The 16,417-nt window shown below is 38.9% G+C and overlaps 1 protein-coding gene across 5 annotated transcripts in view; it reads left to right on the forward strand.

The window, feature by feature from the left end:
* Positions 1–16,417, forward strand: part of DAAM2 (dishevelled associated activator of morphogenesis 2) — a 189,276-nt gene that overhangs the window by 67,853 nt on the left and 105,006 nt on the right. For all 5 annotated transcript variants that reach the window (XM_052683179.1, XM_052683171.1, XM_052683160.1 and 2 more), the window contains one exon: positions 11,523–11,725. In XM_052683179.1, the coding sequence (XP_052539139.1) occupies positions 11,549–11,725 (177 nt within the window). In that variant the 5' untranslated portion in view covers positions 11,523–11,548. The remainder of the gene's footprint in view (positions 1–11,522; positions 11,726–16,417) is intronic.

Consider the following 16,417-nt stretch of genomic DNA (forward strand, 5'->3'; position numbering starts at 1 on the left):
ATGAACAGGATATTCTAAGACCTCATGGACTCTCTCTACTGTCTAAAGAACTTTTTTTTCTTGGAAAAAAAAAGGATGTTCCTAAGAACTACTACCCATACTGACTCCTCTCTCTAGGCTTGCATTGCTTAATTGACTTGTTTAATTCTAGGGTTATCCCAGTGGAGCTTTTTTGTGATTAATAGCTGATAACAGTGTAAACCCAGTACTAAGAACATTCCCTGGGTAGTAGCCATGCTTCTTACAGGCTCCATTTGACTGATGATAGGGTACGGACAGAACAAGCACTAGGGAAAAGGTCACCCTGAAGAGTATTTCAGTAGTATGGGCTCAATGTTTGCATTATACATCTGCTAGTTTAACTTCTTTTTATAGATTTGGAGGTCAGGCTGCTTCTTTGTACAGTTTCTTTAGTTTTACGCATTGCCAAGCACCACTATAATGCACTGGACCCTTTGCTTGTAATATGCATGACTGTATATATATATATATATTTTTAAAAAGCATAAAATAGGGGTTCAGTAGCATTAATGTTATTGTCATAAAAAATCTACTGTTTCAACATCCAGCAGTTAAAATTTAGTGACAGACTAGCAGCTTGCATTCAAATTATTCAGTTGCATAGAAGATATTTCTGCTTGGATTTGCCATCCAGTCTACATATGCAATTGACCTTGCTTTTTTTTTCCTGACATTTTGCAGTTCTACTGATTATGCTATGAGGTAGATGCAAAGTGCCGTGTGATTAACCATCCTTCCTTGTTCAGAGTGTTTCTGTGTGAGGTTGAGACGGGAGAGTAGAATCAAATGCTGATGCTAGCTACATGCTATTGGAAAGGTTTTGTTACTGGTTGTTATTTCTTCTCCACAGCAAGTGAGAATTGGGGAAACAGCAATTTAATTTGTTCTTGCAGTGGAAGATATTTCTGCATAGTACACATTTATCTTACATGTGTCCCTATGTGGTGAGGGAAGCTAGAGCCAAAATATGAATAAGTTGTAAGAGGCAATATTAAACTGTTTGCTGTCTTTATTTGTATGTATACAGTCCATAAGTTTAAGAAGTAAAATGCAAGAAAAATGACTGGTTTAAACAAGTTTTAAATATGTCTCCAAAGAATCAGACAAAACAAAATGCATTAGGTAATGATTTGGATAAAATTCTGTACAATCTATCAAATAAATCGGTGCTGTACAGAACTAGAGATAACAAGTAGTGATATTGGAATGTGTTCTGCGAAGTCATGCATTGCTGGATATCGTAATGTTTGCTGACCTAAGGGGATGAAGAAGATGTTTCTTTGCTAATACAGGGTAGAATTCTGTCCTGTTTGTATACAGTGAGCCTCCATTTCAAATCGTGTCAGAGAACGTGTACTCCGATCAAGAGGCTGTTCAGAAGCAGGGTGTTCCTTTTTACTTTTTTTCCTAGCTGGGGAGCCAAGGGAATTTTATAGTGCAGTCTGTTTTGTTACGGACTGTAGTTGAATGTTTGTCAGTGAGATGCAAGGAGTTTTGTTACAGAAGTTGGAAGATACTGCCTTGTCTTTGGGCAACCTATCATCTTGCTATAGATACTTAGAGGTCCAGAGATGAATACCCAAACACCTGCTACATGGAGATTCTCTGTAGTCATAAAGCAAATTATTTTCCCAGTTAGATCAGTTAGAATTCTAGGAAGTCTTCCCTAGTTCTATTTTAGTACTTAAACTCTTTCTAATCATGAACAGTGAAAGAATGGAGTTGTTAGTGACTGTTATGGTGTGCGCAGTCCATCATGTACCTTATGCTCCAGACCACATGGTCTGAGGATGTGCATCACTGTAGAGAAGATCAGCACATTCAGGGTAGTTCCACCTATTTCCCTCCACCTCTCCTTTTACTGCATTCTTTGTAACTCGCTATTGGCCAAAACCACGTGTTGATTATACAAGTAAGGTGACTGGCTTTAGATAGCAGTTTCCTTTCAGACCTTCAAAATCACTACCTATGTAATTCAGAGCTCTAGCTCTATGTAATTTGATCTAAATGTAGATACGAACTTTTTCACCCTAACATCATAAAACACCAGCCCTGAAACCTAAAGCAGCAGGTCACAGCTCTAAAACCAGCTTTCATTGTTAGTGTACACTCTCTTTTTATAAATATAACAGCAGCCAGAAAATATATTTTATCTGGATACCACTTAAAAATACACACAGAAAACATCTCCAAATCCTTGAGCAGAGTTCTTTCCAAATATCCATTCTTCATGGAGACACGTTAGGTTAAAAGTTCAACAATTTCACCAAGCTGCTGGATTAAAGTCTAAAACTACTTGCGTAATGTTGAGGTTTCAGGGCATTGAACCCAGATTATCCCTTGTCAGAATGTTGAATAAAAATAAAAATGCTGAAATAAAATACTTTATGTGACCTTTCCTTAATTTCATTTTCAAGGGTGAATTTATTGTTGGTGCCAAATTGACAGCCCTGGAATCTGAGTAGCTTAAAAAACAGGTATATAAAACAAGTGACACTTTGATTCTGTCTGTGCCTTGACCTAGAGAAAGCATCTCTAAAATGGAGAGAGCATTAAAATCTCAAGACTTGCTCCCATTGTGATGCATCTGCTGACTGTCTCTTTCTTTTAATGAATCACTAAAGGAACTTTTCACCTACCGTCACAATCAGTTGCTTTTCAGTATAGGGAACTGATCTGAGAGCCACCATCATTAATTGTATGTTTGCAGTGACAAACAGAAATGCACTGTACTTTGTAGGAAAGCAACTGATCTGGAAGCTGTCTTTTGCAGGTGGTAATGCTAAACAGCAGTTTTAAAGAGATTCTGCACCACCTAGGAAAAACATGTGAAAGTCCATGTGTTGTCTATGTCAGATTTCTCCCATTATACCTGGTTGCTCTATTCAAGCAAGAAAACTTGAGAAAAAATTCACCAGTGCAAAATAATGGATTTGCCTGGCAATAGTGAAGAATGCACTTGTACACCTACATCTGTGGCTGGCTGTCAGTGGTTATAATCAAGGCATATTTCCAGTCAAGTCAAGCTTTGATGTCCTGCACTGGCCCTGAACCCAGTGTTAGAATGGAAATCAATTTTTGTACTCTGTGATGACATCGGACCAAGGATGAAACATTCTTCTGCTAATTGTCTGAAAAGAAAACAACATTTTACATGGAAATGAGCTGGAGTTTGGGAAGATGTAATTGGACCTTTACCATTTGTTTGTTTTTCTTGGAGCAAACTGGCAGTTCTTACAAATTATTTCTCTCTCAACAGAGGCACTCTAATATCCTCAGCTGCTTATTTTGTCTGGAAAATTCAGGCACCCAGGATAATGATGACAACAACAGCAACATTTTGACTCCCAAATCCCCTGGCAAAATGGTTACATCATGTCTGGAAATAATTGGACAGTGACAGAATGGAAAAATTACAATGGCTGAAACAAGACAGGGACACTCTTGCTAATGGGGTTTTGTGTGTTCTTTCTTCTGAAGGTGGTGGAACATAATGCTGCAGGGAAATTCTGAATTGACAGTCTTGTGACTTAAATCCCAATCTTCCCAATAGAAATACTGCAGAGATTTCCAGTTCTTAAATCAAATGTTCATGCTAATCTACCCTAATAGTATTTCTGGTCTTTTGGAATAGAGGGATGAGTAGGACAGTTTATTCTCCAGATCAATCTATCCTTGAAGTGATCAAAAACTTGACCTTGAGGTCAAGTTTTCTGAGATCTGGTCTTATGGATAGAACTGGAAGCCATTTCTGATTAGGGCCAGTCTCAGACCAATGACATTAAAAGCATTTGATTTTATAAGACCTGAAAAAGACACAAAAGTTCATTTTACTCTAGAGAAGATTAGCCTTCTGTCTTGGAACTGAAGGAGCAGTGCTGGTTCTGACCATCAGTAGGTATGTCTGCTTGCCTGTGGTCACCACAGTATATTTCACTTTCAGTCTATTAATTTATTATTTCAAATATTCTTTATCTTGCATTCCATTTTCTAAGGTATTGGTCCCTTGCCTCTTCTTGCAATTGCATCACTGTTGTACTCAGCACCACAGGAGGGTGAGAGAAGCTGAGGAAAGTGCTTCAGATTGTAGACTTATCTTGAAATTTATGGCCTTAATATTATGTGTATTCTGTGGAAGTTCTGAAAACAAACTTTTTAGCACCTGCACGCAATGAAACACTATAATTCTGCTTGACACGTACAATAACTGAGAGGAGTTTTGCTGTTTGAAGTGAATGAAATAGATACAAGAAGTCATTCCAAGTCATGAAAGTTGTCATGAAAGAAGGTAAGGGTATTGCAATTGAAATGGTGGAAAAAATGGAAAAAAAATCCAACAAGGCTGACAGGAAAATTGGTCTTGTTAATAGTCCAGGCTTTGTTTTAAGAGAGAAGGAAGTGGAGGTATCTGCTCCTGAAACTGTAATACTGCACTGCTAAAAGTTTCGGAAATAATAACAGAGAAGAGACAAGGAAAGAAAGACTGGCTCTAGAGTGATGCATTCAAACCAGAAAGGTTGTTTGTATGCTGGGTTATGCAGTACTATTGGATCCACCACCTGAAAATAGCAGAAGGGTTCATACAGGAAGAGTGAGGAACTCAGGCTTCTCTAAATATGGAATTGATAAATTAGGATGGGAACCTGTGATATAATAAGCAGTAAATAAAACGTATTTCTGCCTCCAGAGTTCTGTACAACCAGGCATTGCTGCCTCTCAATCAAATATCTTGTACACTTAGACACAGAGATGATGAAGAATAAATATATACTGCATAAACACTTAATTTGTTGATTTTAATCTTTTGGTCTGCAGCTTAGAGTGCAGTGGAGTCACATCACCATTCTCAAATGCTACAGATGTATGGATTTACTTGCATCCAAAATTAGATGCAAAATTTTAGTTAGGACTCATGATATATAAGGGAATAGGTTGGTTTTGACCCTTGAAAATGTCATGTAGAGTCAAACATAAAATAAACTAGTAAACTTGTGAAAGCAATTTCTCATTGGGGAAAAGAAGGAATGGATTTTTCAGTCACCTCAATCAGGTATAGAGAATTACTGATCCATACTTGATTAAATGATGGAAAAAATGTTTTAACATATAAAAATTATATCTAGCTGAATTTATGATATTTACTAATTACTTCATTTCTGTCATTGTTTTGGGTTTTGAATCTTGATTTGGCCATATTCTTTTAAAACTGCCTTTATGTGAAGGCAGATGAATGGTTTGGGAGGAACATGAAGAACCTGTTGGTGTTTGTTGTTTTTTATTGTTGTTTGTTTCATCCTGCCCCATTTCCAAAAGACCACAGAGGGAGACTCAAACTAATCTTTTAGACAGGAAAGAGAGTTCTTTGTAGCTTCTTTTTGTGTTAGTCAGGTAGAGGTGAAATGTAAAGCACTGTTGGATTTGTGGTCATAAGCAGATCATTGGTCATACAGCGCATCCTGAACATCTTTAAGAACTGAAAAATAAGCAGATTTTAGACAGGTAATTTTAGATATTACACTAAGTACATTTACAGATATAGTTACACCTGACAGTCTTCAAATAGTACTTAATTTTTCTTCCACGTGCAGCAGGATATTTTGAAATTCTCATCTACCTCAGTTTTGATGGGATTTTTTTTTTTTGTGGCAGAAAAATGGAGAGCAACAGCCTGGGGGCTTGTACTATGAGACAGCCTGACAAGTGGGTGAAACTAAGTGGAGTAGAATGCCTGGGTTGGCTTGCAAAGTTCTTATTCCACCTTGACATTCCACCTTGTTTTAAAGTGTTTTCTTAGGGGGAGATCTATGAACTGGCTTCAGAACAGCGAGTGGCAAGCCGTGCTTTCCCATCTGAAGGAAACCTTGAGAAAAGGCTGAGCCTCTCAAGGACTGTGCTCCTGGCCATTGCTACACAAAGTATTTCTTCCTTTCTAGCTTTTTCTTTCCTGTGATTAATTGATTTATTTTGCCTGGATCTGATTCCTTCCTATTCGATGCAGTATGCAAGTGGTGCTTCTCTGGAAGGACTATCCTCCTTCCCAAAAGAATGGCTCTAACTTAGTGGATTTTAAGTAGTTAATTATTTTGTTGCTGTCTTGTGTCCTAGAAGCCAGGCAGCTCCATGCTGCATTGAGAAAAGCTAATGAGCTGAGTGGCTACTGCAGATGGAGCAAGTGGGTTGCTTGCACACACTTCCCTCCACTGCTCCCCAGTGCTGCAGTTGCCTTATGTTACACATCACATCTGTCACACTGCATGTGACAGGCATGACAATTTATATGGACAATTCCCATGGTAATTGAAACATGCCATGAAGCTCATTAGTTTTGCCATCAGTATACCATAGAAGCAATGTGTTCCAGGGAACTGACTATAGGATTAGGAGAGCAGAACTCTTCAGCTTTGTCCAGTGTGTTCATTTTGATGAGTTTGAGCATGATGCTTATTTTCTTGGTTTCATCATCCAGTAAGTGAAGATGAGAGTAGCTATTATAATACCACAAAGTTCTGATGGTTTATTAAATAGTTGAGTAATGTAGAAATTTAATTTGGATTTGGAGTGTTGGTGTTGATTTCTGTTCCAAGTTCAGATTCAGGTTTCTTTCTACTGCATAAAATCATGGAATGATTTGGGTTGGAAGGGACCTTTAAGATCATCTAGTTCCAAGCCCCTGCAATAGGCAGGGACACTTCCCACTAGACCAGATTGCTCCAAGCCCCACCCAACCTGGCTTTGAATGCCTCCAGGGAGGGGGCATCCACAACTCACTGAGCAAACTGTTCCCATGTCTCACCACTTTCACAGTAAAGAATTTCTTCCTAGAATCTAGTCTAAATCTATGCTGTTTCAGTTTCAAGCTATTTCCCCTTGTCCTGTTGCTTCATGCCCTTATAAATAGTTCCTCCTCAGCATTCCTGTAGGCCCCCTTCAGGTACTTGAAAGGATGCTGTGAGGTCCGCTCAGAGTCTTCTCCTGTCTGAACAGCCCCAAATCTTTCAGGCTGTCCTCATAGGGGAAGTACTCCAGCCCTCTTATTATCTTTGTGACCCTCCTCTGGACTGCTTTAACAACTGCGTGTCCTTCTTGTGTTGGGAGCTCAAGACCTGGATGCGGTACTCCAAGCAGAATAGAGGGGTAGAATTGCCTCCCTCAGTCTGCTGGTGACGCTTCTCTTGATGCAACCCAGGATACAGTTGGCCTTTTGGGTTGCAAGCACAAATTGCTCACTCATCTTGAGCCTTTCATCAATCGACACTTGCAAATCCTTCTCCTGAGGGCTGTTCTCAAGCCATTTTCTGCTCGACCTGTATTTGTGTTTGGGATTGCCCCAACCCAGATACAGGACCTTGTTGAACTTCATGAGGTTTGCATGGGCCCACCTCTCGAACCTCTCCAGGTCTCTCTGGATGACATCCCTTCCCTCTAGCATGTCAACTGCACCACTCAGCATGGTGTTGTCTGCAAACCTGTGGAGGGTGCACTCGATTTCTCTGTCCATGTCACCTACAAAAATGATAAAGAACCGTGGTTCTAGCACTGATCCCTGAGGAATGCCCCTTGTCATCTGTCTGCACTTGGACACTGAGCTGTTGACCGCAGCTCTCTGAGCTCAATCATCTAGACAATTACTTGTCCAGCAAGTGTTCCACTCATCAAATCCATTTTTCTCTAATTTGGTAACCAGGATGTTGTGTGGGAGTGTCAAACGCTTTGAAAGTCCAGGTAGATGACGACAGTTACTCTTCATTTATCCACTGACACTGTAACTCCATCGTAAATGGCCACTAAGTTTGTCAGGCATGGTCTGCCTTTAATGAAGCAACGTCAGTTATCAAAAATTATACCTCATCTTTGTTTTCTATGTGACATTGCATCAAATTTATACATTTCACCCTAGTGTGGAGAGAGATACAGACCTACTGGGGAAACAGAAGTGATTGGGCTTTTTTTTCTTTTTTTCTTTTATTTTTCCTACTTTCTTCTCTGATCTGTTAGAATAAAACAGTTGGGACAGTGATTCTGCAGCATATATGCAGTCTAGTGCTTTCCACCTAGATGTGAGCTTGGCCTGCCCATTTACTGACATTTTTTATCTGTTGATCTGGAAGAGGCTAATCAGTGGTTTCCATTACTGTTGTAAACTGGTTTTGCAGACTTGTATGTGTTTAGTTAACACACAGAGTTTTCTTTCTTTCTTCTGTTTTCCCAAAAATGGTGAATACGGAAGTCATGTTTTTATATTTTATATTTTAGTTGTGCCCTTCTCTGTGGAGAAGAATGGAGAAGAAAGTGTTCTAAAAGTTATGATAATCAGCTTTCCTGCACAGGAGAAATACTGGCAGATCAGTCATTCCTTTTTGAACATTGCCTGTTCAGGATATTTTTTGCATGGAAAATGTAATTTTTGAGAGAAAATGAAGAAAGAAATGAGACTGAAAAAAACAATTCAGAACCTGCAATTGAAAGAGGACCCTTGCATGCAGTCAGCAGAGATCCCATCCCATGTGGCTAACCCTTCAGATAAGACTTGAAAAAATTGCATTAGCGTAATTATGTTTGGTCACTGGGCCAAGTGATTTAGAAATGAAGATGCACACCCTGTCAGAGGAAGAAGACGTTATAATTAGACCTTGGGCAAAGCTCCAGGCTGTGACTCCTGACCTGAGTTGAACCACAAGTAAGGCTGGGAAGCAGGAGGGGGCTCACTGTGAGGCAAGAATGGGCTGTTGAAATGACAGCAAGTTCTTTGTGTTGTCTAAAAGGGTAAAACAGTGCAACTGAGAAGAGCTCTGGGAGAGAGTTGTTGTGTTTAATGGTGGGATTCCTTCCAGAGAGAGATTTCCCACTGATTCTCACAGGAGGTGTTTAAAAATATATAATTACACATATTTGTGTCATTTTTGCAATTGCCTTATTTATAAAAAGTTGAATGCTAATAGATCTTTCTGTAGGAAAAGAAAAATACAAAAACTACTGTTAGTTTTCTGAGTTTAAAGAATAATTTCTAAAATAGCTTGGTTATCAGTTACTACTCTGAGAAATGGAAGATGTTTGTTTCTGTTGCTTTTCCCTTCTTATTCTTCTTCTTTTTCATTTTATTTTATTTTATTTTATTTTATTTTGGATGCAAGTTTTCTTTCTCCAGATTTGATTCTTGAAAAAGATAAGATGAAAAAAAAGAGGAAAAGAATTGTTTGGAGGCTATTCGAAAATGGTAATTTTCTTCAAAACTATGTTCACAAATAAAAATCAAGAAGATGTAGTTAGTTCTTAAATAGCATGAGCAGTAAGTAGCATAATTATTTCTTAATGTTAAATAGCATAACCAATTACTTAAGCAAATGTTTTTCAGCATTTTGTGATTGGTGGGGTTAATCTTGAGGAAGACAGTCCTCCTACCTAGAAATATATATTCAGTCATTCATTACTTAAATGATTCAATTCTGAAGGAGCTATGCTGGATTCCTTTCTTGCTGTTCTCAATTCTTTGTATTTCAAATTCTTCTAGATACCTAGCCTATACAGAACTGTATGTTGTACAGATAGGCCATGTTATTCCTGTGTCAGCATGAATTTCCTGCATGCCTCTTAGAAATGGACCTGGAAAATGCCAGTGTTGGAGTACAATGGAGAAGGCCAACTTCTTCTGAGTTTCTTTTGTGAAATCTTTTAAGAACTCAGTCTCTTAAATCTGTTCCTTTGAGAGAAAATAGAGGATGTATACAATATTATGCTAGAACTGGAGACACTTTGCTTTTTCTCAGTCTATTATTATAAAAAATGAGATTCCAGATTTATCTGGCATTTGGCGTCTCCTAGTGAGAATCCAGTGATCTAATGGATGTGCTTTTGAAGCTGGTATGAATGATGCTGCCCTGTTGAGTTCTGGTGAGACACACTACCCATTTCAAACCTGGTGTGGAGAGCAAAGGAAAGTGCAGGCTGGGGAACAGTGCCTGATACCATCTAATGCAGATTTCAGCTGCATGATAGTGTGTAAAAGAAGGCACTAAATGAGTTAGTTTCAGCACTGAGTAGGGCATGTGTGTTGTGCCCAGTCCATTGGGCCACAACGATGAAGGTTTGAGTGGTTTGGGATTATTTTTTGTTTGCTTGTGGTTTTTTTTGTTTTGTTTGTTTTGTTTTGTTTTTCTTAAGCAAGCATGCTCAGATTTCTTCAAGTTTTTCTTGGAGAACTTCTGGCTGAATGTAGTATGTTAAGTCCTACTATGCAACTGCTGACCTAAAGGTGCTTTTCCTAACACAGCCACTTAGTCTCTGTGAGAGCTCAAAGCAGCCTTGTTCTGGCAAGCAAACAGGCCAAAGCTTTGTGGGGCAGGTTAGGGCAGCAACTGCTCTGATGATAAAGCACAGCTGTGTTGCTGCTGCTACAGCATCCAGCATCCTGTGGTTTGGTTCACCTGCCACCTTCCTCATTTCCCTGCTTAGTGCCCAGGGAGCTGGACTTTGCAAAAGCCTTTAATTATTTACTCTCTAAGGATAAAGCTTATTCTGCAGATTAAGTGCGAAAGTGAAGTCCTTAAAAAATACAACACAAATAAGCCCCTGAGCTGTCAAACAACAAGTCCCTTAAAAGGGCAAAATATGCAGCTCTCTATGGACTGCACAGATCCCTCCTTTCAAACTGCTGGCAGGAGGCTTCCTGTTTGGATGGGTTGCTCACAAACGGTGTTGTGTGGTGAAATCAGTCACTTTCCAACTCCTCCTTCAAGCCTCCTTTTGCTTCCCTTTACGCTCCTGATACCAAAGCCCCTCAAGCCTGGGTCCTGTCAAGATTGGATCTGGCAGCTCAAATGTAAATCTGAAAGCATGCACTAGCACTGTACAGTTTCTCCACTGGATACATAAAGCAGCCCAAGCTAGTTGCATGTGCTTGAAAATGTGATAAACGGAATGGTCCTGCTGCAATAGTCCTGGCCATAAAGGGATAAGTGAATGTTTGGCTGTCTGCCTCCAGAGTGCTGAAAAAAAAGCAGGTTTTTTTGTTGTTGTGTTATTGTTGCATTTGGCTTTTTTTTTCTTTTTTTTTCTTTTTTTTTTTTTTTTTTCCCCCTTAGTCAAATGACATATCTTTGGAGGATTCTTCTATATCTTCTGGGTAAATAAATACTCTAGTGTTACTTTGGTTCCTCTGCTGTGGTAGTGAGCAAAAGGCCAAAATGGGCATTCAGCATTGGCTGCTGATCATTACTAATATAACTGCTAATATTACTAATCTAATTGCGAGAAAGTCACACACTGAGTTTATAAAACTTGTTCACAAAATGTAGAAGAAGTTAGTTCTATGTTGCCACTTAAGAATGTTATAGCTTGGCTACCTTGTCTGGTTGGAATGCATATTTTGCTCTTTGTATCTCAAATCCTTCTCTTCTCATTCTGCTGCTACACTGGTGATGACCACTGTAACTGTAGAGGGCTGTACGTATCCAATGGAGTCTTGCTTATCTTTTTTTTTCCTCCTTGTTTTCTTCTTCCTGCAGAACATGATCAGAAGATAGCATCATACATGATGATCATGGCCCCCAGGAAGAGGAATCGTCATGCGCTGGGATTTCTTTGTTGCTTTGGGGGTAGTGACCTCCCTGAAATCAATCTCAAGGACAACAATCCTCTCCAATTCCTCGAGTTTACTGTCCCAATACCACCAACAGAGGAGCTCAATGCCAGGTTCTCTGAACTTGTGGTAAGTTTCTGCTGGCAAATTGATATATTTTGGAGGATGGATGAACTCCTCTGTTGAAAGGAGTAAAAGAACTTAATAAGAATGGGAGGAAAAAAATGAGATTAAAAGGTTTTTGCTTGTTTTAGCATTTTTTCACAGTGCTGTATCAATGAAAATGACTATATAATTTGGGTATGCAGTTAGAGGTGAAGGTATAGATAACTATAGTAAGTAAAATATGGACTGGTATATTTTCATAACAATGGTCTGACTACCTAATATGGGGTCCTATTTCAAATTGTGGTCAAAAGCACATCCTAGGAAAGAACATAAGCTGCAGCTGTAAAGTGGCCCTTTCCAGAATACTCTGCCACTCTAACAATTTGCACCTTAAGGATTTCCCTATGAAGAGACTTGTTTGATTATGCTGCTGGGCTTTTGCTTACTGAGAAGGGTATCAAGCTCTTTGAGGAGTTTGAGAGTTTGTGGTGACATCTAGGGTGTTTTCAGGTTTTTGCTTTATGCCTGGTAAGTATCTCTTTTCAAAGTCCTTGTGGCAAAATAGCTTGCAGCTGTCCTATGGAAGTCTATTAACAGCAAGATTTATAATGTTTTTGGTGCAACACTTAATGACAAGTCCACATGACAATCTGCAAAAAAATTTTGGCCCTACAATTTTGTGAGTTATTAGTCTGTGCTATAACTTAGTAAATGTGCTGACAGCCTGTAACTGGCATATGTATTTCAAACATATGAAGCCATTGAAATAAAAATGGATCAAATTCTTATTCCTGTATTTAATGATAGTTCCCTACTCATCGTTACGTGAGAAGTGAGCTGAGAGAGAAAAGTGCTGCTTTTCAGAAGTTGATCGTATATACCACATTTTATAAAGCACTCAGATAGGATGATGATATGTGCCCATAGGAGGAGTTCCTGTGTAGGCAGGTAAATGTTAGATTAGTAAAGGCTTTAGGAGTGGTAGAACCCAAAAAAGAAATTGGTCTGGCAGAATGCAGAATTTGCCCAGCGGTGATGGTTTGCCTACAAGCCCAGATTAATGCACGTTCTATGAGACACTAAAATAAAACAGGCTACATTTGTATTGACAGCTGAGATGAGATTTTAATTGGATTAGAAAGATTCAGTCTGTAAATGGGCCAGTATAAGTCAGCGACCTGGAAGTGCCTGTGAGGGCTCTGTGCTGCATACCAGCCTCCCCACTGCTTATCCGTCAGGGTCTAGTCTGGTGCATTTGTACTATATAAAAAACAGATTTAAGTGTAAAGCCTTTTGACCCAAATCCCCTAGTGAAATGATGACACCAACATCATCTGAGATCTGCAGTGAGAAAAGCATTTGCGTTAGCTCCCTGAAGCAGGCCCAGAGGATATATCCTCATCTTGCCATCTGGTCTACGAAGGGTATAATGAAACATATTGGTCTGTTTGAATGAATTTTTAAAAGCCCTATTTTCCCCTTGTTGCAGTTAAAATCTGGGACATTGTCCTATATAGGAGCTAATGACAAGAAGAGCTAAGCCTAGCTGTGCTGGATAAACCTCTCTTGTGATGACTTTTCCAGTCTAGTAAATATTCACTATACTTGCCCTTGCCTTTTGGAGAAAAAAATGAGATTTTGTGGGTCTTTTCTTGCTCATGCAATCTTTATATTAACATTATAAAAATAAAGTTGGAATTGTCCATTTTGCAAAAGGAGAAGACTGAGGAATTGAGAATGTATTGAGATCCTTTAGTTGTGACTGGACCACAAACTCCTCTAGAACTTGCAGACTTGCTTGTGTAGATACCAGGCTCAGGTATGCACACCTATGTATGCTGCTCTGTTTGCTGGGTACTGTGTGGTGACAGTTACTTAACTGGACTCTGACCAAGACAGTGGTTATCAAATGACAAGATGATGCTGATCTCAGCTGAAACGTCTCCTCTCATTGCTGCTTTACCAGAAAAAGAGTTCTAGGATAGATTTCATAGACATTGAGGATAGATCTAGGATAGACGTTTGTTTTGCTATACAAGGCTAGATGCATGAGAAACAAAGCAAACAACTGCTTGTGACTCCAAGCTTTGCTCCTCAAAGGGCCATTTTCAGCTTCCAACAGAAAGAGAAAAACAGATGGCCTGAGAATCGCTGCTTCAATGAACAGGTCAGGAAGCTCTACACAGTAGGATGATTGTGTAGAATGGTCTTATGCCTGTCTCATAAATTATAGAACTGGCCCTTCTTTACTGTCAAGGTTGTTACAGTCAGCATTGCTTCTCCTTTTTCCCTCAGTCTCTCTTCTCAGCTGGCACTATGTACATTACCATGTAGTAAAGTGTTGTTTCTGCAGTTGGTGGTCTATTCAGCAAGTGCCAAGCTGGTTTTGTGCCTGCTGGCAAAAATGGTTGGGCTAAGCACATGTGTTTTTCCTTGCACAGATTTATTGACTGAACAGGAACTGTGGAATAATCTGAAAGAATTACTGTAAAGTAAAGAGATTTTTTTTTTTTTTTAAATTTTTTTTTTTAAATGAAACAGTTTCTCCAAGTTCTCCTTCAAATTTCTTAATGATGGTGTATTCTTGCCCCAGTAGATTCCTTTTATTCAGTATTATGAGTCCTGGACTCTTCTTGATTAGGGTAGTGAGCAGAATGACAGTAAATATTCTTCCATTTATATCTCTTTTAAACAACCAAGTGGATCCTAAAAGTGGACTCAGACCTGGCCAAGAGGGCACCTTAAATGCTAAAAGTTCAGGGAAAGCAAAAAAGATATATAAGTAATGCTAGCACAGAGGAAAGGGCAGTATAATGAGCTTGTGCTTTTGTTGTGTCTCTTTATTTTGTTAGTATCTCTGTTGAGATGGTCATGGTGGTTGAGAAGGTAGAGTTGAACACTATTTTAGGAAGGAAGGTCTTAAAGGAAACAGCAGAGTTGTTGTTTTAAGCTGCCCTTTGCAAAGCTGATCATATTATGCATGCTGCCGTCTGCAAATTTGAATGATAATATTCTTATCTGAGTTACTGATGCCACATTAGATTCTTTCATTGGGAAAGATTTGAGAAATATTTGCATTTATCCCCTCTTAGTCATTGGAGCATTCTGGTATTAAGTATGATGTTGTCTGGATTCTCCTGTCATGATTGGTTTCTCTTACACTGCATTTAAACTTGGGTTGTTTTTGTGGTTGTTTGTTTGTTTGTTTGTTGTTGTTTTTGTGGTTTTTTTTTTCAAAGCCCCTAAATAAGAGGCTCTTTTGCTTAATAGATTCATAAGAGAGTGAAAGCAGTTGTTTACTCTTCTCTGAGCACAATAGGCTATTGCATACCCAATATCTTTACTAATCATCTCAGGACAGAGAGAAAAGAATTGATGGGGTTGAAGAGTGAGTACAAGTTTTCGATAGAGTTGATGAAGTGACCAGTAACAGAAGTTTTGAGAAAGCTCTGTTCTGTGTTCACTCTGACCTCTATCCACGTCTGTTCCTTCTTTGCCTTCACAGAGAGTAAAACTTTGTGATTGTAGTCCTTCTACCCAGAAAAGAGAAATTTGAGGGGAAAAGGGAGTTCTACTTTGAAAAAGATTAAGGAGCAGCAGGGAATTATCTGAGAATTTAACTTACTTTGTCAAAGAAAATGAAACAGTTTCTGAGCAAGGCACCCGTGTGACACACTATGAAGCACATTTTCTTCAAGCCACAGGGAGATGGGATCAGACTGTAAATAATTGTAGTAGCAATTCCCATTGCATACAGCTGTCTTGAAAGTAGCAACTTTGCTTCATGCTTAGCTCTCCCTGGCAGGCCATTTAATGTAATGGATACACCATACACCTCAGATGAAAACTAGGCTTCACCACGTTGAATAAGTGCTCCCATATATCACCAGTCCCACTCAAGCTTGCCAAATCCTAGCTATGGCAGTGTCTTTGAGGCCTCTCTTTGGCTCTGTAACCTGCAAGACTATTTATTGGGTAAAAAAGGAAAAGAATTGCCTCTGTTGTGAATATAGATTGCCTTATACATTAGTCTATTTTATAAGCATAAGAGAGAGAGGACATCAGCTGAGTTTCTCTTTGTTTGACAGGCTTGGAGAACAAAGTTCTCTGTTGTTCCCTAGAAGTAATAGGGAGAAACTGAGGGGGAAACATGCATAGCAGCCTGTCTTTCAGCTTCAGCATGAAACACCGCCTTTTCAGGAAAGTATCTTCTATGTCTGAAGCTTATTTAGTCACTAGTTTTTGCACTAAAAGTTTGTGGCTTAGAAATACGTACATAGGCCCTTACTTCAAACCTGAAACATGTATATTGATCATAGCATTTAATCACATTTAAATTCAGGCATGTTGCCAAGATTTGAATATTTCAGTTTCACATTATCAGTCTTCTGAGTCACTTCAGTCTCTTCCTGGATTCTTTTTAATACAGGGATTTAATTTGTGTCACTTGTCTGGCACGTAAATCTTAGTTTCAGACAGTATACCTCTGACAGGCCTGTGGCTTTGAAATTTGTTGATCAATGCAAATTTTTCTGAAACCATATTTTTAAAGTGTTTCTGCATTATAGTTCCCAGTATTTTCCTTTTTTATCTTTCTTAGTTTTTATTATTATTGTTATTATTATTATTCACTGTGGGCATCCCTTCTGTGTTTTTTTTTTGTAATCACTGACTATACCTAATCAAGGCAGAAATGCAATCAAGATCTGGAGA

Source organism: Tympanuchus pallidicinctus, unplaced genomic scaffold (genome assembly GCF_026119805.1).
Source record: "Tympanuchus pallidicinctus isolate F22 unplaced genomic scaffold, pur_lepc_1.0 scaffold1, whole genome shotgun sequence".
Taxonomy (NCBI): Eukaryota; Metazoa; Chordata; class Aves; order Galliformes; family Phasianidae; genus Tympanuchus; species Tympanuchus pallidicinctus.